The sequence below is a fragment of the Camelus bactrianus genome, chromosome 13 (genome assembly GCF_048773025.1).
Source record: "Camelus bactrianus isolate YW-2024 breed Bactrian camel chromosome 13, ASM4877302v1, whole genome shotgun sequence".
In the NCBI taxonomy this organism is placed as follows: Eukaryota; Metazoa; Chordata; class Mammalia; order Artiodactyla; family Camelidae; genus Camelus; species Camelus bactrianus.
Window position 1 is genome coordinate 34,378,588 of NC_133551.1, and position 26,242 is coordinate 34,404,829.

Consider the following 26,242-nt stretch of genomic DNA (forward strand, 5'->3'; position numbering starts at 1 on the left):
TGAAGAAAAGATCTCTGTTTGAAGAAAATCTGAACCCCAGGATAAAATGATATCTACAAGGGCCTTCGAAACTGCAGACGTCAATGACTTCATGAACTGGCCGAGTACTCACGTTTATCACTCTAAGGACTGTTTGCTTTCTACATTAACTCATTTTGAAGAGACATCTTCTATAATTTGTAACTAATATTCTTCCATTCAGAAACATAATTTGATCTTTTCCAGAAGGTACCATTCAGAATGTGAGTTACATGAAAGTGTCCCACTACAGTAAATACCCAAAGAACTATTTAGGAATATTACTATATAGGAAAATGTGTGTGTGTGTGCATGTGCATATATAGAAATAAATATGCATGTATTATATGTATCGATACACTTGTATAACACATTTATTCTTCTATCTATGCACACACATACTCATGCATGCACTGTATACACATATATTCTTACACTGCACACACATATACATTATATGTATGCATGTGTATATCTACATATACATAGACAGGTCTCAGGCTACTTTCCATCTCAACCTCCTATCTGCTCCACTTTTGACAGTGTCTCCAAGTCTTCTCTCAGTGCTCAGGTGCCAACTAACACCTCTTGCTTGTTTCCACTTTCCAGACTCAAGCAGCTGCCCATTATGATTTTATTTGCTGCTGTGGAGTAAAAACAAAAATCAGACTTGTGTAAAAGTTGCCAGGCTTCACTGAGAGTCTCTTCTGAGTAAAGATCATGAGCTTCAGTGCTTGAACTTGATAAAATCTACTTTGTACAAATGGAGGCCACCGTGCTTTTTTTTTCTCTAATTTTCAGATGTATCCCCAAATGTAAAACCAAACAAAACCCCCAAAATTGCAGGGATGTGATCTGACTGTAAAAGACTTTAAGGAAAACATTATTTACTCTGTTCCCATCTCACGCCAATCTACCTGACACAGACTGTGATCACCCTTGTGAATGTGCTTGCGAAGTCTGAGAAATGTGAGTTGGTGCTGAGTTACAATGACAACCATCAGGGGAGGAGGAGAGAAAAGAGGAGGGTGGCCAGGAACCTCTCGGGTCTGCACATTCTGCTCCCTCTCGATCAGCTTTCACGGGCCACTAAAGCAGCCCCAAAGCTGGAACTGGCTAGGAAGGTGTAGGCCAAGGCAGTTTTCATCTGTTCTGACTTCCAGGGAGGCGAGGCTTAAACCCCTGGGTGTTCATTTCTCCCTTCTACGTGCCCAGTGAACACCCTGGAGAACTCCCAATTCTTCTCTGCCTATGAGACAGGAGATGGCACCCAACTGAGACTGGAAATCCGCGTTCCCAGCAAGTTTCCAAGTGATGCTGATGCTGCTGGTCCTGTGGCCACACTCAGATCACTCATCCAGGTCGAGCCCTCTTTTAAATATGAGACCACGAGGGACCAGGAGGGTGAAGGGATTAGACCCAAAGGCAGCACAGAGTAGACTGCAGGGAAGGAAGGATTCCAGTCCCCCTCTCCCAGTTCAGGGTACCTCCCACCACAGAGCAGCTCTCACCGATGTGAGGAAAGGTATTCAAAGAATGTCTTTATCTGTAAACAAAGATCCTTGGTGTCTTATGTAGCCTTTTAAAAGTTCATCTACCTTATCTCCTTTGATTCTCATAACAACCTGATGAGGTAGGGAGAGCAAAGATTAAAATCCCTATTGTAGAGATTAGGACAGTGGGACACAGTGTTGTTAAATGGTGCATCCAAAACAGCAAAGTTAGTTAAGCGCTCTAAGGGATCGGAGTGTGGTCTGAGGGTCTCAGGACGGACATCCTGGTAAACCTGTTAGAATCTTGCAGGAAATCTGCAGTTTAACAATCTCCCAGGTCGACTCATCCACACATCAAAGTCTGAAAAGCCCTGGCAAAGACAGGCCTGAAACCAGGTCATCCAGTTCCAAGATCAATGCCTTTTCTCCCCTCTTTTCTCCCCCTCTCTGCAAATACTGGTCAGTATCCTATTTTGACTTGCTTCCCAACATCACCTAATTAAGAAGTTAACTCTCCCCAGGTAAAAGACACTTACGAGTGTTCTGCCTTTAAAAAAAAAAGTATTGTACTAGGTTAAGTTACCTTTATTATCAGTCTTGGTAATTCCTCGGTAGTCATTTTCTTGACTGATGTATAGACCCCTATGAAATGAATCCTCTGAGAAGAAGATGGGAAAAAAACAAGACAGTGATCAATGGATTCAATTAGTTACAGTATAATTCCACCCAGATGAAAGGAGATCAAGATGCTATGCAACTACCCCAGGGTGGCTAAAACACTCTACCCAGAAAGGACACCATTTCTTTCTCACATTCTTCAACTATGAAGTTCAGGAAAGCGCAAAACAGCTGCTCCTGAGACACCTGGGAAAATAACCACAATGAACGCAAGGCTCCTCACAACTGGAAGTATTTCAATTCTGCCTTTAATGGTCTAGGCAAGGTGACAACTGCATTTCTTCACACGCAGGAAGCGTTACACAGGACCAGTTTCTCTAATGACAGCAAAGAAACCCCTCTCGCGACACCCAGTCAACCAAGAATTAACTCAGTGGTTAGCGCGGAGACAGCAGTTCTGCAAAGTGTATGCACGTTTCTCCCTTCGACTTTTCAAATCAGTCCTTTGGACTGAGATTAACAGAAACCAGAATGGAGACCCAGTGCACCTGTGGAAAGCTGTTTCCTTCAGTGTGGCAAAACGTGAATGCAAATGATTTCTTTCAAAATACACCAATCCTAGGCATTCGGATGAGTAAATATAAAAACAAACACACAAGAGGGTTTTTTTGTTTTGTTTTCTTTTTGTTCGTTTGTTTGTTTTGGTAATTTCAGAGTTGCTTTGGGCAAACGCATGATTAGTTAACCAGGGTGGTAAAATTCCAATCATTAAAATGAACACTCAGGACACAGCAACCACCACTGGCAACCCCTGAGCGGGTCCCCATGTGAAATCACACCTCTGCAACGCAAAAATCATCATTTTAGAAAGATGTACACCTCTTAAAAGGAAGATCTCTCACCTGGTTGAAAAATAATGTGATGAATCAAGTGATTTAATAGAATCCACAGCCTTAATCTTATTATTTTCAAAGATTAAAAGGCTTTTCCACCAAGAGCCAATTGTCTCCATTTGCTTAGGAACAATAAAATCAGATGGACTGTGATCCACCTACTCTGAGATAATTTGGCGTAGGCCTATCTTTAATTCTCCTTGTATTTCTTTATCAAGCTACACAAAGCTGTTAGTGGTTTATCCCTCTGAAACCTGGGGACGCGTGTAAATAACTTTTAACAGTGAGATCGCACGTAACACTTCACAGAGCGCTGTGGCATAATGCAGTTCAAAGTTGTTCTTGATTTAAAATGTTTCTAGTCCAACCACAGTGTCAGCCTGCCCAGAGAAATCTCTTATAAAAGTTTTCACACTCTGTTGGGTTAAGAGACAGTGGGTATTAATCCTATGGCTTCTACGCCAAGCTTCCTTTTTGTGGTCAGCAGAGAAGCTATGTGGTTGGTCTGAAGGAGTCCAAAGTCTTTTTTCTGTGTTAAAACAAGGGAAAGTGGGCCGGTTACAGAGTAAAAGAAAAACCACAGCCAGCTCACTCTGCTGTAGCTTTTCCCTTAAATGTGGCCTAGAGCAATTCTGCTTTCCAAAAAAAGGTTTAATTTAAACCATACACAGTGCTGCAGGCTGCCACGTTTCCAAACTCAACATTCCTTTCTAATCTGTGCACTTCAGAACCAGCGTACTCTGTTTCCAGTGGTACTCAGACGAGCTTTAATAAATAAAATATCACTGCCCATCCATTACTTAATTTGATAATAATACGCCCCTTTTTTCCCTTCCTCTATTGACATTATTCTAAGTGCTTGTTCGAGTGTGTTGAACTGTTGTAAACACCACCTCTGAAAAAAATCAGCTCTGTTCTCTTTTGGGGAGTGAAGGGAAGGAAAAGGGAACTGCTAAGTGAGGGAACTTATAAATGTTATTAGCAAGTGGTCCAGCGCTCAACAAAACCACCACTCTGTGGAAAGGTTTGCATGTGCCAAAAATAGCTTATTATCTTTATGTTTAAAAAAAAAAAAACCCAAAACAAAATATATAACTATTTATTCCTTGGATATGACACTTAAATCGGTGCTGTTTTTCCAAATGTCACTAGGAAAGACCACAGTCACCCTAGCTCACAGCTACCAAACAGCCACATGACCGATGCGGGTCTGTCTGGCCATCGGGGTGGCTGTGCTGATCACCGCGCTGGCCAGAGTGAACAGAATGAATAGCCCACAGTTGGGGCACTTTAATTTTTCTGCCTCAGTGTATTCACGTGCACGTTCATTAAGAACTCCAGCCCCAGCGGGAAGTCCGGCCCACGGGGCTCTATGTGAGTGGCCATGCTCTATTACACATGACACTTGTCAATTAAAGAGGAAACCCTTTTAAAGCAAACTGAAGTTAAGCTGGTACTTTCTTCAACATCTGACTTACCGCTGCTGTTATCGTCCGAAAGGAAGTTTGTTTTAGAACAATGATAGCGGTAGTAATCCTCCGAGATCAGTAGTGAGGGATTTAAGCACATTCAGGGCACTGGGGACCAGTCAAAAGGTTTCTTTCAACAGAACTATGTATTTTCAGTAGTAAAAAGAAGGCCTTGCTGATGGGACCACTGCCAAGACTGGACAATTTTTCAGCCTCCCAGTTTAGAGAATATCATTTTGAACTACCTGGTATAATATAAACGTGGCACAATAGATCAACGCGATGAATTCTCTGTAGTCAGTAAAATGCTCTCCCAAATAATGGAATGCATTAATAATGATTACTGCCCCGTGCCTCTGCCACAGAAGCAATGCCCAAGGCTACATCTCAATGGCCTCTAATAAACGCATACAAGTCCCACAATAAGAACATAATCATACCATGGTAAGTGAGTGCAGACTCCAGTGAGGGGACAAAGTAAAAAGCCAGCAGGTAGGACAGTCCCTGTTCCAAACCCATTTTACCTGGAAAAATACACTTTCCTTATCTGTAAAATGGGGCTTAGAGGAGACGATTGCTTAGGTCCCTTCCAGCTAAGTCCACGAGGGTTTACAGTTCTCTCAAGGGTTTTTGTTCTTAATGCACTCACTTTAGGACTTTCACCAGCACACCAACAATAATTAATGCTAATAAGGGTCCATGAAACTGGTGCAATGAAACTTTAATTTGGATTGATCTGGAGGGAAAAGAAAATGTAAGGGAGATTTCAACTTCAGATTTTTAAAGTCGAACGTCATTTGTTGCCTGAAAAACTGAAAGCAGCACATGTGAAATACTGAAACACACAATTTCCTGGAAATGGAGGTAGGTGATCCAGCAGATACGAACACTCTCAAGAAAGCCTATCTTTAAACTCCCAAAAAGAACAACTCAAAGCTCAGAAATAAATTTCAATTATGTCTTTGCTAATAATGAGAGTTAGAATTGTTTGTTCTGTGACCAACAGGATAAATCCTTTGCATGAATTACTCATTTACTCCTCACCACAAGCTATTATTATCCCCTTTTTACAGAGGAGAAAACTGAGGCTTATGGAGATTTAAGTAACCCCTCCAAGGTGAGAACTGATAAGGAACCAAGACAGACCTAAACCTAAATTAGTGGAAACCCAGAGCCTAAGCTCTTAGTAGCCATGTGTGATCTAGTTAAACCAGGTTGCTGTCTTCAAAAGCCTCTTAACTTTTACATGATGAGGACTACTTAAGGGCCAAAAGTCAAGCCTCAAGACCGGCTTATATGCAGATTACTTCCATGCTAAAGATGTTTAATTTGCTCTATTTACATGTGTGCTTTTATTATTATTTTTTTTTAATGGAGGTACTAGGGATTGAATCCAGGACCTCATGCATGCTAAGCATGCGCTCTACGGCTGAGCTATTTCCCTCCCCCATCGAATGTGCACTTTTAAATTCTCAACTGTCAATATCCAACAACCGCCTCATTTGAGATAAAAGGAAGGATTCTCCTTAGCTTGAGAGTCAAGTATAAAACCATCTCCCTTTCCTTCTAACAAGTCTTCCAAAATGCTCTTGACTAAAGGGGGGAAGTGTAAATGAAGGCTTTGAGGCAAACTCACATTAGGAAGCTGTTTTTCTCTTATGGTATCTAAACGCCAGGTTTTATAAAGACTTCTCTAAGCTGAGAGATGAGACAGTTAAGACATGGCCTGAATATGGAGGCAAACAACGTCCCTGAAGCTCTGAGGACAAGGTTAGCCAAGAAACTCATGGAAGAATACGCTAAGCACCCACCCAGAGCCCTCGGGCCCCTCCTGTGTCTAAAAAGGCAGGACGATCTAGGAGCTATTCTCCCGTTATCAGAACCTCAAGTAGAAGCTACATGCTTATCCACAGAACTGCGTGAGCTGGCTAAAACATCACCCAGCTCATTACACAAAAACTGTTCCATACGCTCAACTGTATCTGTGTGCTCGGTTATAGATGTCCGTTTGCTTTAAAAAAGGGACAGCAAATGAATGATTAACCAATGCAGTTTGTCTGGAAGACAAAAGTTTTCAAAAAATGAAGTAAAAAATAATAGTTGAGGTTCTCGTTGATAAAAGAATTGGAAGTTAGAGCACTAAAATCGCAGTCAGAGGCATCCCCAGCTACCCTGAATCTCAGACTTTAGACCCTTACTGTAACAACGAAAGATCGCATTATAGGCCTGTAACTACAAGGAATCATAAACTCTTCCGGACCATGCAGGCGAACGGACAGAGCAGGTTGCTAATACAATAACACAACAGGGAACAGCCGGGGTGACGACAAACCAGCAAGCCCAGGCTCTACCTAAAGGCATTCAGATTCAAGCGTCTGAAGATAACTCTGAATTGAATTTATTAAAATTGAATTATAAATATTTGCTCTTTTAAAATAATTTAAAGCTATTTAAAATAAAACAAATGACTACTAGTTAAGCTGATCTAGCAGCAAAAATAATAATAATAGTAGTAGTAAAAACACAAAAAACATGTGTCCCATCCTGTATTTCGCTTGTTGCTTTCATAAAGGATTTGCACGGGCATTAAAAAATTGGTAAACGCTGGCAGCGTTTAACTCTCTGAACACTGATTCACCAGCCCTAAACACAACACATCCATTCCACTGGTTGGGTCACTTGTTTTCAGAGAAGGAAAGAGACCTGCCTACATTCACTGCCTGAATTCACTCCCCACCTTAAATGAGGGCATCAGGACTGGAAAGGAAGTTGCCTGATGCCCATCCTCAAAGGTAGTTACTGAACAAACCCAGCTTACACTGGGGTAGGGCTCTCTGGGAGAAGCAGGGCTAGAAAGACAGACGACTTAAGATCCCTGCCCTCACTCTCCTCTGAGTAGGAGACACAGACCAGGAAGCGAACACTACAAAACAGCAGGAACGCAACAACGATTCTCTGTTCTCATCAACTGCAGTGAAGACTCAGAGGAGGTGAACAGAAGCTACTTTTAGGGGGTGCAGTACTCAAATCTTAAAGTGTCCAACCTTTGAAGGCATAGACCACTATGGGATAATGTTTCTCGGCTTTATTATTTATATCTTAAAAAAATACACACACCCTTTCCACAAAAAGGGAGGGAAAAAGGTCTCAGATCATGACACTCCTGGAAAGTCTTAGCCCAAGAAAACTTTAATGGTCCAGTTATAAATCTTCCAAAACGAGACTTTCTAATAGATACACTGACAGACCTTTAATTACGGCAGCACTGTGGGGCTTTGTATAATAGCGCCCACATATTTTCGGCTTAGGTCATTATTTATAGGATGCCTTACAAAGGATTTTATTTACAAGTGCCCGCCTGAATCAACGAGGTGAAGTTTTACACAGGAAAGGAAGTGCAAAGTACACTGTTTGAAAAAGCAGGGATTTACCTCCTGGGGTTCAGGAGGCCCAGGGACCAGGGGCTTCAGGCAGTGAATGATGATTTTGACTCCTCCAGTTTGTATAAAAGGTTGAAGTTCAGTCTGGCGCAGTGCAGCATTCCACAAGACCTGCTGCCTCTTTGAGCAGGCGATTAATCTCATGATCGATAGACCATATGATTAGGCACTAATAGCTGATAGGAGGAGAGAATAAACAACCATAAATTTGCTTTGTACCGAGTAATCCAAGTGTAAGCAGGGTCACTGAATGCCCACATTGGGTCATGTTACCTAAGGGGCCACATGGAATAAAAATGGAAGATCCACACACTCTTTAAGATCTTCAGTTGTTATCTCAGGGGATGGGACCCGGGCGAGGGCTACCTGAGCAGCACCTTATTAGTTTAGTATTCTTGGTGACAGATGCGAAGGTTTCCATGTGCTGGGTGCAGAGGGCTGATTACAGAAAGAATAATGGAAAAGTCCCATTGTTGAAATAATTCCTCGCTAAGCACCATCGTCAACCATCCTCAGAATAACGTGAGTGGCCCTGGGTGGTCTGCCTCGTAACTCCGTGAAACACCAGAATCTGTGCGGAGAGGACCAACCTCGGGATCCAGAACAGGGCGGCGTGTCACTCTCAATCAAAGCAGCTGCTGGGCTGTTTAATTTTGCCTTTGCATGCAGATCACTGCTCTGAGTTCCAGGGCTGTTTCTCAGGGTGTCATGAACTTCCAGTATTGGGAATGGTTACGCGACATAAAAGCGGGGATCCAGAAGGTCATAAATCTCATTCTCTCTTTTCTCCTTTTCCCTGGCTTCCTCTCTTTCTAAGACTCTGACCTCCTCTATCAGCCCCTTGAAAGAAAGAAATCAATCACCCCCCAGACAAAAATGAAAACCTGAGCCTTTCCTACGCGCTGGACGCTTCTCCCTGTCTGTGACAGAATTCACGAAAACCTGTAAAATGTCAATCTGCTCGCATGCGTGTCCTTCTCTCCACCCTACCCTGAACCCTGGGAAGCAAAAAGCCCTTAAGCTCTTGCTATTGATGACCATGAAAAAGGAAGGAAGACACTTTGTTAGCCTAAAAGGAATGTGCCCAAGAAAGTAACTGTTGGGCCAAAAAGAGCTTCAGCTGGTTTTGCCCGGTGTGAGCCCCACAGCAAACCGCATGAATCTCTCTCCTTTGAAAACCATCCGGGAAACAAACCCCTCCAGTCCCCTTGGCCACTCCTGAATTGTGCCTCCCAGCCCCCATGCTCTTCACCCCCTCCTCCCCGCCTTACTCATATGGCCTTTGTTAATTTCCAAGCCTTTAGGGAACAACTGTTCACAGCCCTTCCTTCTAGTCTAATTGTTCAATACTGCTGATAGCTCTTGAGCCCACAGAAGAGTGTTCGATCAGCTCTTCGAGAAGAAAGCAGGCGCTCCAGACGCCCTGGGGTTTGTTGGGGGGATTTCTGTTGTTGCTGGTCCCAGGAAGCTGGGAAATTCATGCCCCGTACAAAGACGAGCATTATCAATACCCTGGAGAAGTCCAGCGGGATAAGCAGCTGCTAGACCTGAGCCAGATGAGAAGTTTAAACTGTGCCCTGAAGATGCCTTCTTGGTTTACATTTATTCAAAGAGTTTCCACTCGCAGAATTTCTGAGCTGGAAGACTGCTGGGCCAGGTATATTGTACCATAAAAGGATTCCCCAAAATGTCAAATCACAAAGGATACTCCAACGTCCAGCCATGTCTCTGCTGACACTCTCTGGTGCAATAAAACCAGCCCCGCTGGGGCCACCCACGCTAACGCCCAGTGAGGAAGAAGCATCTTCCTGGGGGAGGAAACAGACGAGGGGGCCAGGCTCGTTGTCTGGTCCAGCGTGCTGGGCTCCCAGCAAAGAGACGGAAGAGATAGAGACCACAGCAAGCAAAAGGGCTTAGCAGAGAATACGGAGCTGGGCCCCGGGAACAGGGGTCAGTGCTCTTACCTCTACACCGCCCTGTCTCCTAACTTCTGTTTTTTTTTTTAAGTTCTTCCTTAGTAACTAGTCCCAATTCCTAGTCATCTCTGAAACACCCAGAATGTAAGGAAGACATGCTGAGGTCCCTTCTTAAACTGACCTGAATTCTCCACAGAGGGAAAAAAAAGATTTCCATCACAGACACACAGAGAATGTTTAAATCCAACTCAGCTGTCCCGTCCTGATCTTGGTGGTTCCCGCTAACCTTGCCCTCTCTGAAACTCTGGAGGATCAATAGCCGACCTGGTTCTCAGCAGTAACAGCAGCCATGATAACATATACCATTCACTGAGCATCGAATATAGACTAGGACGCTTACAAAATCATTTCTAATTGTCAAACAACCCCAGGAGTTAATATGGTTCCCCCCTCCCTGGCCCCATTTTACAAAACAGAGAAAAACAGAGAGGGAGAAACTCAGAGAGGTTAAACAACTTGTCCAAAGTCACACAGCCTGTCAGCAGCAGACACAAGATTTGAATCACATGTGTCTGTCACAAAACATGACTAGTTTCCCAAGAGATTACACTGTTTTCCACACTGGCTTAAGAACGTGAGGGTGAGATGGCCCCAGAGCTCTCCAGAGTTAGTTAGTGTTGGTACCAACAGCTGGCCCTTCCAGGCACATTCTTCTAAGCATGAAAGCAATACAGCCTTACACCATTCCCATGGATACTGGAGTCTCATATCGCGAAGGCAATCAGCAACAAGATGAGTCAGTCTTAGCAAAAGCACTAAGTATAGACTGAGGCTACATGTGCAAAAAGCAGTGGAGTGGAAGAGACCACCTAAGGATTTTTTCTTAGTCTTATTATAAAGCCCAAAAAGGGAAAAAAAAGTAACTTGATTCATTTATTCTTCCATCCTCAGCAAATGTTGGCTGAGCCTCTAAAGTGCACCAAATTTCTCTAAACTGCATCAGAAAGGGGACGGGTTAATTTCTCAGTTTCTTTGTGCCTACTGAGACCCTCTGGTATCAGTCATACTGTAGGTGATTCATCAGTGGTTCTCCTTCGTGGTCCGTTGTACCCTGAAACTGATGCCCGGTAAACACAGGGGGATCGGCTGCTAACTTGACCGCTTCTCTTCCTGTTGATTACACAGCCATGCTTTGCGCGTTCCTAAATGGAAAGGGCCAATGAAGTAGAGTTTGGGAGATGCAATCCAAATGATTCCAGCCTGCGACAGTGTTGCACATTCTCCTGAAAAGACTCAGACACGGATTTCAACAGTTCCACTAGTCAGTGGTTCCCTGTTGCCATCCAAATGTTCACAGAGATATGATAAATGAACCAGGCCTTCCATCAGATACCAGCAATGATGTCTCCTAAAAGTCTTCTAGAAGGTGCTAAGTCATAAAGAACCAGCAGGAATTAGACAAAGGGGAAAGAGAAGGTGTGCGATGAGAGGCAGAGGGAATGAAAAATAAAGAGGTCCAAAGGCAAGAAAGAAGGTGGAATATTTAACAAGCTACAAACAGTACACTCTGGCCAGAAGGTGGGAGGTGGTAAGAAAGCTAGGGAGGTGAGCAGGGGCCAGTCTTTTTAAGGGGCTTTGCAACAGCGACCATTCCTCCCTTCTTCTATTCATTTCACAAATGCTAATGAGTGCCTACTACATACCAGGCCTGATGCTAGACCCTGGAGATACCGAGGTGGGTTAGCAACGCCTCGGGACACCTGGTTCCACCTCTCAGTGACGAGCTGTACCTTGTGCAGCTGGTTCGTGCCCAACGTGTAATGTACACTGGAACACAAGAAAACACCCCTTGCTTTTCCTAATCCACCTACTAAATTAAACTATTCACACCTGCAGGAGAAGGACTCACTCGCACTGGTTTACAATGAACATTAGCCAAGCCCCCTAGGATAATGTTGGACTTTTGCCCACTCATCAATATTAATTGCAACACATATAGATCCAACCCTGTGTTCTCCCATTTCTCCAATTTCAGCCCTCACACCAAGGTATGTTCTTAATCCAACTGAAATTTCAGGGCACACACTTCAGTGCAGCTGGGACCATAAAAATTCGCATGGTATCATTAAGCACCACTAGGTGAAAAAAACAAGTGAAAATTACATGCTTTCCAACAACACAGAAAGCCCACGGTCCATGTACAAAGAAAAAAAAATCAGCCTGAATACTACAAAAGAGGACAACGTGGTTTTCCAACAACAACCGTATAGGACTCAGATTTTCCCATGCAGCAAGATTCTACCTTGGAAAATAGAAATAAAGTAAAATATCTCAATTACCAGAGACCTGACTCCATCAGGGTAACACTAAAAGTTCCCAGGCCACAGAATCTGTTCTTTGGTGACTGAAAAGAACTTTAGAAATTAAAGATTCACTCAGTGAATTTACATCATTATTCCCAAATATTCAGAACCCACCTGGTTTATGGTAGATTTATGGTGACACAGGAAAGAACGGTGCATAGCTTCAAGGTTACACTCCCTTGAAAAGAAATGTCCACAAGACCCACCAACGCACAGCCCAGTCAGGTGTCCTGACCACGGGACACGCAAATTTAGACAAATCAAATGATGCCAGTCTTTCCTGAACCCAGCCTGGCCGCCACACTGCTAGTGAACACCTTGTTAAATGAAATGAAGTGAAACACACATAAAACAAAAATTTTTTGAAAGTCTGAGAGAAGAGAATTCATTCATCAAAAGGGAAACTTTAATCAAATATCTTCTGTGTGCCCATCGGGGCAGTACCTTCCTGTAAAGAGCACACCATTGAGCAGGGAGGAGAGAGGATATGGGGGCAGTGGGCTACAAGTAAATCCACACAATTATAACAAGAAAGGTGTGGTCATATAGTCACTTACACACGGGGTGCCACAAATGAAGAGCATCAAACAAGCCCAGGGTAACCTAGGAAGGCTTCCTGGGGGAGGGGGTTTTGAGCTGAGTCTTGTAGAGGAAATAGGAATGATTAAGGAGGTTTTCAGGTAGTTAAGCAAGTATAATTGATTCTGCCAAGTTAGCAACATTTGCATTTTCGAGTGTGCTTTGTTGGGTTGGGTTTCACAGAATGGAAGAGACTACTCAACATAACTTGCTTAGTAGTCAATGAACCCAGGGACACTGGAACCTCTGACAGGGTGCGGACATCTGAACAATGATGACCCCTCTCACTCCCACCCCTAAATGGCTACATCCTAATTCCAGATCCTGTGAACATGGCAGAAGGGATTTTGCAGATGCGATTAAGTTAAGGATCTTGAGGTGGGGAGCTTAGCCTGCATTATCCAGGTAATCACAAGGTTCCTTACACGAGAGAGGCAGGAGGATCAGAGACCCAGGAAAAGGAAGCAGAGATCGGAGTGACACAGCTAGGAGCAGAGGAATGCCACACCAGCCTCGAGAGGTTGGAGGCGGTGAGGAACGGGTTCTCCCTGGAGCTTCCAGGAGGGACCAGCCCTGCTGATACCAGACTGGTTTTGAGACTTCCCACCTCCAGAACTCCAAGGAAATAAATGTGTGTTGGTTTAAACCATTCATTTATGGTGATTTGTCACAGCAGCCGAGGAAAACGAAAACCCAGGGCTGGCAGGAATAGGAAGAAGAGGTGAATTAAATCAGCGCTTAAGTCACCCCACAAATCCAGGCACTGTGATGTGCCAGAGCAGAGAAGCAGTGACAGTGATAGTGACCATAACCTCACACATCAAACTTAAAACAGGTGCAAAATGTTACAAATGGTTCAACTTGCTTATACGACTCAACGTGAGCAGTTATCGAATATCCAGGGAATTCACACCCGAGCAACCCTGCCACGGCCAGCCCACCCCAGGCTTGGACACCGCGGGACTTGCTACTCCAGAGGCACCTCGACACAGCCCCGTGCGCAAAAAAGAAAGTAGCGAGTTAGCTGGTGGGCAGGAGGTTTTGTCCTGTTTGTCCACCGCTGTATTCCCAGCTCTAGAACAATGCTTGGCACATAGTAGGTGCTCATTAATAGTCAGGGAACTAATGAAAGTCTGGAGATAAAAGATAATCTATTTGTGAATAACAACCAAGTCTCCGGTGGGTAATGTTTCTCCTGAAAGGTTATCTGATGGGCCAGACTCTGCAGATTTTGAGAAAACATCCTCTCTGTAACTGTGCACTTCTGGTTTCAGCCATACAATGTGACGTGTAATAAAAAAGGCAGAACAAAAACTCAGAAAGTCAGTGAAACCAGGTTCTATGGCAACACGTTAGTTAGCTCCGTGTTCCTACCGTGCTTGCGGGAAGCATTAATTTCCTTGAGAGTTTTTCTCCTCGGCTTAGTGCTGAAATGGCACAAAACAGGCAGAGGTTTGGTGCTCTCAGATTTACCATTAACACCACCAGCGTCTTGAGAATAAAATATCTCCAAGCAGATATGGAAGCCCCTTAATTAAATGAAATTTCACAGGCAGTTGAAATATCCCAAAGTTATGGGCTGGAGGGAAAGGCAACAGGACACTTAGACCGGTGAGGATTGAGGAACAGCAGCGGCTAAACCGAGGCAGGTCAACACACATTTCCAAAAGGACCTTGCATGTCAGGTACGCTCTGACACTGGCTCTCATCATTCTGGCTTCTTCTGCTACAGGTGGACAAAGGGCAGGAATTAAACAGCTGCAGGCCTTCTGCGCTAGTGGCTAACACAAAGGAAAAATAAACATCCATGCATTTTCTCAAAGAACATTTCCTGAGCACCTACCCTGTGCCAAGCCAAGTGCTAGATCCCAGGCAGGGAAACACTTGGAATTAGCTCTGGGCATGCTCTCTGTATCAAGTGGCTGTGCTACGTACGGTCCCATCACGAGCGCCTTCTTTGCCACAACGAGAAAACCAAGGCTTAGAGGTTTCATGACTCTCCTGAGTTCACGTGGCTGATACTCAGCAAAGAAAGCATCTGAGTCTGGCTCCATGTGACCCCAGGGCTCATATTCTTATGGATAAGTGTCCCAGTGCCTCTGCCCGGAAAAGGGCCCATCACTGACTGCCACCATGAGGTTGGACCTCAACACAAACACACACACACACACACACACACGTCAGGATAAATCTAGAGACAAAAGTTTTGCACAGAGCTGCCTGTCTCAGGAACACAAAAATGTTGTTTTAAGCCTTCTGGAATGGTTGCTTATTTAAAAACAAAAACAAAAAACAAAACAAAAAAATGATAACTGGGACTTCCAAGTTTTGATTCAGTGGTTCTGGAGTGGCAACCAAGGATTTGAATTTCTAACAAGGCCCCACGTGAGGCTGATGAGGCTGACTTGGGGACCACACTTTGAGAACGACTGGTGTATAAATCTGCAACGTAATCTCTAAGGGCAGGAATTCTGTCTTTTTTGCTCTCTATATCTAAAAGAATATACAACATGTCATAGGAATTCAGAAAATAACCACTGAATGAATGAATCTGCTGTGTACATGACAAAGAGGTAACCAACTTTATTAAAACTATGTGCAAACTAAGGGTAAACAGGTTCTGAATGGGAGGTTCTCACATGATTCAGGAAGGGCGTGAGCACCTTAAGGAACGTTGTGACATAGCCTTTGGCCTCTCAGACGAATGATGTCAAAGTGTGGGTCTTGCTCTCAGAACCTTTTTCAATCATGGTGATATGGCCTACGGACAGAACATGGAATCAGTGGTAATTTTATACTTAATAAGTACAGATTCTACACAGCTGAATGTCCAACGGCAAGTTCCTAACTTAGTAATGCCCAGTCTTCCCTTCTATACAATGGGTTCTTGGGAAGATTAGCAGTAACATACAAGAAGTATTCGGATGTGTGTCTTCGCACGCAGTAAGAATTCTTTAGTGGCAGCTATGATCCAGACAATTACAAACACACCTCTGTCAGGGCCATCCCAGAAATCCTGATCTTCAGAAAACAGTTGTTCACCCAACAATATTTGGCAAATATTTACCAAGCATGCCATTCACTCTCTGGGGAATGTTCGAGTCTCCGCTGCCACATTGAGCAATGGGTTAAAAAAAAAATCCCCTCCCTAGATTTCTTGCCACCCCAAGGGCTTGTTGTAAAAACTCTGGGAGAAAAGGCCCAGCAGAGCACCCTGGATGAGCTCAGGGTCAAGAATCAACATGAGTTTTGTAAAGAGATGAAGCCAGGTGTGCCTCCTCTCTCAGGAGGCATGAAGAGGGCTGAGTCAACAATCCTACTTGCTCTTGAGCCAAACAGCCCCCACAGGAGAGGCTCTCTGGGCAGGTGTGAGCGGGTCGGAAGACGCTGCCGGAAGATGCTGCACTGTCCCGTAGCTGGGAGGTTCTGTCCTGGGCGCCCTCGTGGGTCCAGCAGATGTGCAGACACCTTCCACACACCCAAGAGCCTCTGTGTCTTTGGTCCCCACGTCTGAAACACTAAAGGTAAGACAGAGTGCCCCTCCCTCCGTGAGACCCCTTGTGAGAGTTCGCGTTTTTGCATCAAGTTACACTGTTAAGAAAACTAAAATTACAAGTCAGGAGCCAGACAGCAGAAAGTAACCTTTACAGTTTCATAGTTCTGTGTTCATTCATAATGTAAAAGACTTAGAAAGGTACCCATTTGGACTCTTGGGAACAGGAAAATCCCAAAACCAGAGTTTACTATTTTCAAAGGAGTTTCAATATGGGCAGAAATCAAGAATACCGTTCTTCAGGCTAAGTTTATGTCCTGAAATATGCTTCTTGTAAGAAATAATTTAAAAATGTGGAATCTAAAATTAAGCAAAAATAACATACAGTATGTTCAGCTTTGAAATTTGCCGGGACTCAGCCAAGTTTACCATAAACAGAAGGCAGAATTGTCTATTTTTAACTTTACAGCCCTTGGGTGATTAAAATTTTGAGCCATAATAAACAATTTTTTTCTTCTCCGCAACATAATTTCTCATTTGAAATTGCAGTCTTTTTAGTTGTTTAGGAGATATGGATTGAGCACTTCGTGTTTTTAAATTCTTTCTTAAACGGAAATTTCTTGCAGAGACTAAGCGCATTCATTAGCATGCCAAAAGCACAGATTAAAAAAAAAAGAAGAAGAAGAAAAGAAAAGAAAAGGGAAAGAACCTCACCAAGGCCCAAAACTGCATTGCCTTCTCTCCTGTGCCAACTGTTGAACAATTAGCACCTTCAGCCGGTTGCATTTTGGGAGAACAGAGTAACAGATCCCACCATTCTGCCTAAGTAAATGGAATCACCACAAACACCTCACCACCACCCAGCAGATTATCTGGCGATCGAGTATTTCTGCAGATCTATTATGTCAGCAGAAAGTGTATCTTCCCACCAGGAAAAACAGTTGCACATGCAATAGACCAAGAGCCTTTGCCACACTCATTAATTACATCAGTTAGCTACTATCTCCTGTGCATGATCGCAGTATTAATGAAACTATTTTGGTGTGGAAGTGTCACAGGGCAAGACAAGCAGATCAGGAAACAGAAGGAATTGAGGGTCACATACAATGTCAATGTGCTGAGCCACACGGAACTTAAACTTGGCCCCCAAAAAAGGATACAGAATTTTTTCCTTTCCTGCAAGTAGCCAGTATTCTTTTCCTTTGGCATCGCTTAGAGCTAAATAGCTCAAAACTCCTTAGAAAGTATCGAGTTTAACTGTACTGCCTCCCTATCAAGAGCTATTAGCAATTAAGTTATTGGAGATAAACTGAAGCCCAGGACCCTGGGTGCTGACTTTACAAGCAGTGGTTCCCTGCCCACCCGCACCCCCAAGGGAAAAGGGTGAGTGAAAGATGATGCCCAGCTTCTGGTCTGGATGACAGGGTGAAGAATGGTGACAGCCACTCATTTTGAAGCACAGGAAGATGAGCAGATTTGCTGGAAAAATGGGTCAGGCAGCACAAGATGTTACCCCAGGTTTTTTGTCTCCGTTTTTTCTTGGGGCATGTGTCTGTGAGGCTCCAGAGAAAGCCCTAACCCCTACCGCCGTCTCCTAGAGCAACAGAGAATACCCTACAGGACACAAATACTTCAGTTTGTCCTTAAGGTCATTCTAAGGAATCTCTTCTCCGGACTTCAGAGTCACGCGTTCCACACCTGCCCCTCCTATGCGGTGGCTTCCTGACCCGTTCACATCCGGGTCTCCACTTTGTTGGCGTTCCTCTTAAACATTCTGTGCCTGCAACTGGGCAAAAAAAAATTCCAGCTGTGGTCAAACCACAGCCCAACACAGCCTCAGCTTTGGGAATGGCACTGTCACGCTGCTGGCCTCGATTAATCTTGTGGTCAACTTACACTCTTAGACTGTTTTCACATGGACTGCTGTCAAACTACATTTCCTCCTTTGTATAATGCAGTCTCTCATTCTACATTCAGGGTGCCCCATTCCACGCCTCAGGGTTTTCATCCCATTTTCATTTCTTTCTTACCAATTCTGTCCCCAGCTTTGCCAGGATGCCCAGAGGTATGGCCTTTTGGAAGGATCTTTCCCATGCTCCTTTCCAAAACAGTCTGAAAACGTCTTACCCTTTTCATCACTGGATTCTCCTTATCCCGGCTACTTTATAAATAGTATTTTTCCCTACAGGAAATACATAAAGCCACGGGGGTGGGGGAGGCACCTGCACATTTAGACAAGACAATTTGTCATCAGCCATGGACCCATGCAGGTCTGCCATGAAGTATTTCTTATTCTGGAGAACAAAATGTGTATTTTTATCATATAACTTTAGATCCTGTACACTGGCCTTCCTCCACCCATCCACCCCAAAAAAACCCACACCAAAAACAAACAAACAAGACAACTAGCCAGATATTTACCAACATCCTGGAGGCCAGTAAATTACTTAGGTCTTTTCTGTAGGCAGTAGTAAAGAATGTTGATTATATTTACTTAGCTATCAGTTTGTAACAGGCTGTGTAGCCTTCAGGGCAGAGGTACAGAAAAGTGTAAAGAAAGGAGCTGTGTTTTTAAAAGAAAAAAAGTACCCTGGCCAATTTTCAGTACTTATCTCAGCCTTGCAGCCCCACTGCCTGGCTGTCTCAGGGTCATGTAAGGATTTGAAGCTTAGGGAGTGAGTGGTCCCAAGGCTTCCGCCTCTCTGGACATTCCTATCACCAACTATTGGTTGTCCTTTAGTTTGGTGGAGCCTGACGCCTGGATTTCCACCAGGTCACGCAGGTGCAGGGAGAGCTACTTTTCCACTGAGTTCTCAACACTTCCTGCAAATCAAACCCATTAGCAGAGAGCACAGTCTTCTTTGTAAAGTAAGAGGTATGAAAACCATTTGATATCTCTCTGGAAGACGCAAGAGCAGAAATATGCTTAACCTGATGCTTATCGACGTTAGAAATTAGAATGAACTTCTTCATCGTTAAGCTCATTACACAGTCTTTTAAAGAAGAATGAGATACATCCGTTTGGGGTAATTTAGAGGTGGCTGTGCCTCAAGGCAAGAGGAAAGACGAGATCACTTCCCAGTAACCGGCTGAGTTCATGAGCAGTGCCACCAGGGCAGGCACCAGTGACTCAGAACTGAAAGGAGAGAGAATATTACGAAATATCAAGTTAGAGAAGAGCTGACTCCCATCAGCTGCCAACATCCCAGACTCGCTTTCAGGGAAGTACCCTAACTTTTTCCTGACTTCCTGGTCTGTAAAAGAGATACCCAGGAATCTCTTCGATGAAAGAAAAAGGTGTCTTTCAGTGCAGCATCCCCAGGTAGGAGTCAGCCGCAGGCCTTGTTGCTCTGCAGAACCCACAAGCCTCGCACAGCCTTCTTGGAAAACCCCCAACCCGACCAGGATCCAAAGACACTTGCGTCCCCTGACGCCACGAGCCACCCAGCTCAGGCTCGGGGCCAGCCTCTGCAAATTGTTTTTCTTCGTTTCATCCTCAGAGTAGCTAAATGAGTTAAGAATTAGTTCTATTTTACAGGTTAGGAAACTGAGATGCTGAGAGTTTAAAATGACTAATGCCTCATTAGAAAGCGAGAGCCCAGGTTCGACCACAGACCAGTCTGACCACAGAGGCTCTTTCCACCTCTATGGGAGCAGGCGTAAAGGCTGGTGTCTTTTATAAATCATTTTTCTTTTACTAAAAATAAAGGAAAGGATGCTCTCACACTTTTGTTTTCGAGGGGGAAATGTTGCCATAATCACTTTTCTTTTTTTTTTTTTTTTTCTGCCGTAATCTTCACTCCATTTAATTCTGCCTTTTTCAATCAGAAAAAAAAAAAGAGAAAATGAGCTCACAATGAGAAGAGAACATTTAATTTTTACCTGCTAGTTAATGTGTACGCAACATCTATCACAACTGGAGAAGGTTTCAGGCCTTCCATATTTCTTCCTCTAAACAAGCAAGAGGAGCCTAATTGACTCTGACAAATCACTGCCGACAGTCCTAAAGCTGGGGACACCAAAACACCCAAGCCTGATGAGGAAGACACATCTGAACGCCCTGGGCGCCCACCTGGAGTCGCCAGGGGAGCTTCAGAAAACACCAATGCCCGATCCGTCGCAGGGGATGCTGAAAGGGCGGCCAGGGCCGAGAGCCACAGTCCACAACCAATGGAACTGATGGCTAAACCCAACACAAAGTAAGTGAATTGAGAATTCACCCAAGGATGAAAAGAGAGAACTGTGTATCGCAGCAGGTTACACGGCAAATCTGATTTTAAAAGTGATACACACATCTTCACTAGTTTTCCATTCTGCTGCCCCCGGAGCAAGAACTCACTTCCACCACGGTAACACACGACTCCCTTCATCTTTCTGAAACTCTTTTTCCTTTTCCGTAAAATTAGGTCGGTAACACCTACCTTGCAGAGCTGTCTTCAAATATATTAAATGAGATAACAAGGTACACAAGGTGCTTAGCACACAGCACTGAATACATGTTTCCACTTTCTGAAGCGCCTCTCCATTTGCCTACTCTAGGCTCCAAACAGTTCACTTATTATGCTTGAGTCACCATTCTTTCCAAAATCTATGAGCTTCTGTCCTCTAGCGCTTTCCCTTAAAATGAGCCGTAAGACTATGTGTAAAGAATTTACATTCATAATTCGATTCCCACATATTTATAAAATAGCTCACCTGAAACCACTCTTAACTAACAGAAGTTTCTTTTAAATGTGGGCACCTATTTTTGAGCATCTATTATGTGCCAGGTATTATGCCAAACTTTCTATATGTATAATCCAATTAGATTTCATTTAATTCTTATGAAGACTTTCAGGAAAAGAATTATTTTGCCTATTTTATAGGTGATAAAATAGGATTTCACAGAGCTTAAGTAACTTGCACACACACACACACACAAAGCAAATAGGGAAACTTTTTAGAATCTGAACCCACGTCTCTCAAAAACTCCAAAGTCGGACCATAATTGTCTCCCAGTGTATAAAATATTTCATATATAAAGTGTATATGTATGTATACTTAATATACAAAGCAATCATAAAACACTTGGTGCATATGCATGCACATGCCAAACTTTAAAAGATTTAAGTATAAACTGCATTTTTGCACTTAGAACAGCACCATAAAATTAATTTCTAAATCAATATTGAAATTCATCTAGTTTCTATGTTTAGCTATTGGTGTTAATTTACCTCTCATAAGTGTTAGAAAGGTTCTCCAGCACCTCCCCCCAGCCCTTTTACACTATTCAAGCTTTTTATTAGCCCTAATGTTGATTGCCTTCCCAGGGCATCTACTGGTTTGCGTATAATTTGTCTAATTAAATTTAAAGAAGAGATGTTTCAGGGAGCACCGTTTCATCATTTCCTCTTATACTCCATGCTGTGGACTTTAATGAGGACCTAAACCCCATCTTAACTCAGCCTTAGTTTCAGCACAGATGAGCTGTGCTTGTTAAGACAGTCTTCACTTGTCAGGAAAAATAGCTTTATTAAGGTCATGGAATGCGGAGAGTTTGATTAAAGCTAATCAAGGAAGAAAGCCAGGCGGCAGCACGGTGAATCAAGCCTCAGTACAACATGTTTAACATAACTTAACCTAGTCTATCTGTTAAAAGCAGACATAAATAAGATCAAATTTCCAAAAAGAATGCATGGACGAACGCGGGCATATTACATGGTGTAATTTATCTCCCGAGTTTAAGTTGAACAAGTCTTTCAATAGGCAGCATATATTTTAAGCCACATGGATGCAAGTGACAGTGGAGGGTTGTCAATAACCCCTGTCGTTTAAAGGAGGTGGGGGCAGGATTACTTATATTCTTTCAGGTTTAAAATGTGTGATCTATGGACATGTCGGGCCAATGATGGCACATTAGATATCACTCTCATTAACCTGAAAGTTAGGCTTCTGGTTCAGCAAACCTGAGTGACTGTTATTAGCACATGTAATGCCAAAGCATTCAACCTTTACAATATTTTGGAAGGCTCTTCTAAGTAGGGTTTATCCCACTGTTTTAGTTTTATGAAAATTAAACAGTTGGGTAAAAGGAAGGAAGAGCAGGCATCTGGAAATCTGAAGACTTCGGCTAAGGTCCTGAAGCTAAAGTAACTGGTCACGTGACCTTCCAAAAGCTTCCAGGCCTGGGTTACGTGGGCCTCAGTTCTTCAAAGAACCCAGTGAGAGTAGCTGGACTTTTAAAATCTATTCTACGATGGTATTACAGTCTACTTCCAAATCTAAAGGTCTACAATGCTATTCGAGTCTACTGCGGCCTTACACATGTTCTTCCTAATTTAAGGCAATGTGTTGATAAGAAGGGCCACCCTATAGTGTTACTCAGTACTCAAACTTAAGAATCCAAATCCAAAAAGTAACTGTAGAGAATGAGTGTAAAGCCTTGAAGAGTTTCGAAAATGGGATCTCTTTTCTCTTCACTAATACCATTCTACTTACTTTTTAGTTTCTAACCTTTTCCCTTCCAGGTGTGTGGCTTCAGGACATGTTATTAACACATGCATGTACTTTTTAAAAAAATACCTTTAAAAATAATTCCGTGATACTCATCTGAGGCAGACTCCAGGTTAAATTCACGATTATCAATCTACAACATTAACGACTAATAAATATTTTAACTTGGCCACCGAAGGATCTTGAACTATCTAAGAGACTCCATATCATATGTTACATCTTGCATAGTGGAAACAGGTAAGAAACTTCATGAGAGACATGCAGCTGAGAGTTCAGAGTTCTGCAGAGTAAAACAGACATCAGAGAACAGCAGACCTTGCTTTCCACTCTAGCCTGACTCACCACCTTTTTCTGATTTACTGAAGGTAATGGAATACAGAGGCTTAGGAAGAACAGAGGAGAGCTGTGCATAATGGGATTTAAATAATCTGATTTTCCTAAGAAAAGAAATTGAGAAGCAAGAGATAAAGGATTTTTTGTACGTATACACACACACACACACACACACACACACACACACACACACACACATATCTTAAACGCACCCTGTAGTTTCCAAAGGACTTTTGTACCCCTAAGATACCATTTAGTCATTATTTAAAAACAAAAACAAAAACACAAAGGCAAGGAGGGCAGGTACTATTATTTCCAGTTTTTAAGAAATGTAGGAACAAAGAAATTAAGTGACTCCATGAAGAAATTAAGCAACGTTAACTTTGTTAACAGTAGTGCCGGAAGTCTTCTGAATTCTAATCCAATGCTATCCTACTATACAATGCTGCCTATTTGCATTCTTTTTTTTTTTAACTCAACAAGTATTTATTGAGTGCCAGTTATGTGTCAAGCACTATTCTAGACACTAGGAAAACAACAGTGAACACGACCAATAATGTCCTTTGCCTCCTAAAACATTCAGTGTATGTATGCACATATTTACAATATGCGTAGTTTAATATATACAGCTTTTCATACACTTTACCATACCAGCCAGTTTATGAGACTCATTAAAAATTAAGATCACATATAAATATTTATTATTTTTTAAGAACTGCACTATTAGGTCAACACAGAACAAATGATCCCCAGCCACTCCCGCCTCCCTTCCTTCTTCATTCCTCCACACAGCTAGCCTTTTAAAACAGTCTAAGTAAATAGCAAAGTAACATCTATTCGAGTTACACATTTGTTCACATGCTGAGAAGGGGAAAAAAATGGCTATAAAAGTCTTTAGAAAAAGAAGAGGTTCAAAATTATGGAGAGGGCTTTTTCTAAGGACCATTTTAAGCACACACACGGGATCTTAAAGAAAGCACATGGACATCTTGTTTGGAAAAAGTTTGTTCTTTTTTCTTTCTTCTTTTTAATCTACACAAAGCACCATCTTAAAAAGCCTAGGGTGGGGGGTGTCTGCTCTCCATCTCTAGTTCTGTTGCTGAATGAAAGATCGACAGGAAATTAACGCAGTGGTAAGGAGTTTCTTGCCAAGAGTGAACTCTGAAACAAAAGACTCACTATTGTGTAAGAGAATCTGACATCTATACCCTCAGCCCTGTGCTCAACTTCAGTAATCCTTCAGTATGAGCTATGATTTGTTGTAAGTTTTTAACATACATCTAACGTGTTGTGTTACTCCTCAGCTCCCAACTCTTTCTAAAAGAGGAACAGATTTTAGTTTCTTTGTTCCTCCCTTCTCTCCTTGTTTAACTGTCTTTTTTAGCCAGCAACAGACTTAGTCAATGGGTTCAACTAGCTTCCTCCGTTCTCCATCCACGCCACAGGCACGCTACCTCTGAGGTTTACAGCATTTCAGCTGCTACCGAGTTACCTGAGATTACGGTATTGACCTTTGTTGTTTTGCTCTGATGTTACAGAAAAGGCTCATTTTTGGATAAATTTGTGAATTTGGGACAATGTTGTTAGTTCCCCACGTCTAACAACTTTACAACAGCAATACTGTGGAAAGATTACCAAGCCATGATGTTGGAAGCTGCTAACCTAAGAATTTAAAATCAAACCAAGTGCTGATCAGGTAGGGCCACTGAGCATGACCCGTTTTATGAGAGTAAGTGATCTCCTTATTTGACATTCAGCGTGAATCTCTCAGGGAAGTTTTTAGACCAGTTTTCTTGGTTTTATGTGTGTATCCAAAAGGATACAACCAAAGCTGGTCCTATCTGCATTGTAATTCTCGAAAAACATGTTGGGTTTACTTCCTATCAGCTGGCTCACCTATAGTCAATTGCTTCTGAAGAAATGTATAATGTTGTGACCTACCAGCACAAAATGTGTTCCTCTGCTATTTAAATAGGTGCCAGTAAAGCCAGAAGTAGGAACCAGTCACCAATGTATCAGCTGTAGAAGTTTTCTGGGCACATTCCAAAAGTCTACATCTGCTTGGCAACAACTCAGAAAAAGAGATACGGTTACTCCTTCTACAGTAACATAGCTTTCCCAGGCTCCAATGTATGAAAAACAGCTTGCTCTGTATCAGAAGAAAATCCAACTAGATTTGCAAAAATCACCTACTCGCTCTTCTGCCCCAGTAACTTAAAAATGATTGCTATACATGGAACCCAAGTCACCGATGACATAGTTATCATATATTGTTGCCCTGTTCATGTGTCTGAGAGTCCGAGTGGGAATCTTTCTTTCCTTTTCTTTTTGCAACATAAACACTTAAGCATTTAGTGATAAAATATTAAAAGCTTGAGGCTCCAGACTCAGTGAGTACAAGCTGCTGATATAGCACCAGGCACCAAGGAAAGGTGTCAAGTATGTTAAAATATGGCTCTAGCTTAGACATTAGGGGCCCTATTCTTTCCCTACTATGCTTGCCTGGTCCCTACTGTCCACAGTTAAATGTGCACATCAGCACTAAAATGCATCCCCTTAAAAATCTAGGCAGGAAATTCAACACATCTATGTCAGTGAACAAAGTAATTGTCACATTTGTTCACCACAAACAACAGATCTAGACACTGTTTTTAATTATAACATTAATTGATCTTTTGTCACCACTAATTAGGACGGTAACATCACATTTTGTTACTTTACTAGCAAAGGAGTCGACGTTGAGTTGCTGGAAAATGCATCAGTAGGGGAGAGAGTAAAGTGGGCAGAAAAAGGAACATTTAGGGGGAAAAAGTCATATTGTTTTTTAAAAGAAATGTTTATCACAATTGAGTGCATTTTTACATTTTAATTAATCTTGTTGCTCATGAAAACTCCATTTGGTCTGTTTGCAATTAGAGTTCACACTGCTATTATATAAAATGTTCCCTCATTGTTGGGAAATTACAGGCAAGGAAGACTAGGTTGATGACCGGAAAAGCTACCTTTGTACCTTGGAGAAAAAAAAAAAAAAAAGATTGCATGAGTCTGTCATAGCCCTTGTCTGTGAGAAATGTAAGGGACTTTAATGGTATTTTAGTAGAACCACTTAAAATTAAGTGATGAATTGGAATGGGA

The 26,242-nt window shown here is 42.7% G+C and overlaps 1 protein-coding gene across 6 annotated transcripts in view; it reads right to left on the minus strand.

The window, feature by feature from the left end:
- Nucleotides 1-26,242, minus strand: part of NFIA (nuclear factor I A) — a 349,943-nt gene that overhangs the window by 274,352 nt on the left and 49,349 nt on the right. The window contains exons 3-4 of one of the 6 annotated variants that reach the window (XM_045512669.2): nt 2,095-2,169; nt 362-662 (exon numbers count right to left, since the gene is read on the minus strand). The exons of the other annotated variants lie outside the window; for them this stretch is intronic. Coding sequence (XP_045368625.1) covers nt 586-662; nt 2,095-2,169 — 152 coding nt within the window. The 3' untranslated portion in view covers nt 362-585. Of the gene's footprint in view, nt 1-361; nt 663-2,094; nt 2,170-26,242 lie in introns of those variants that run through there. 6 annotated transcript variants of the gene reach the window in all.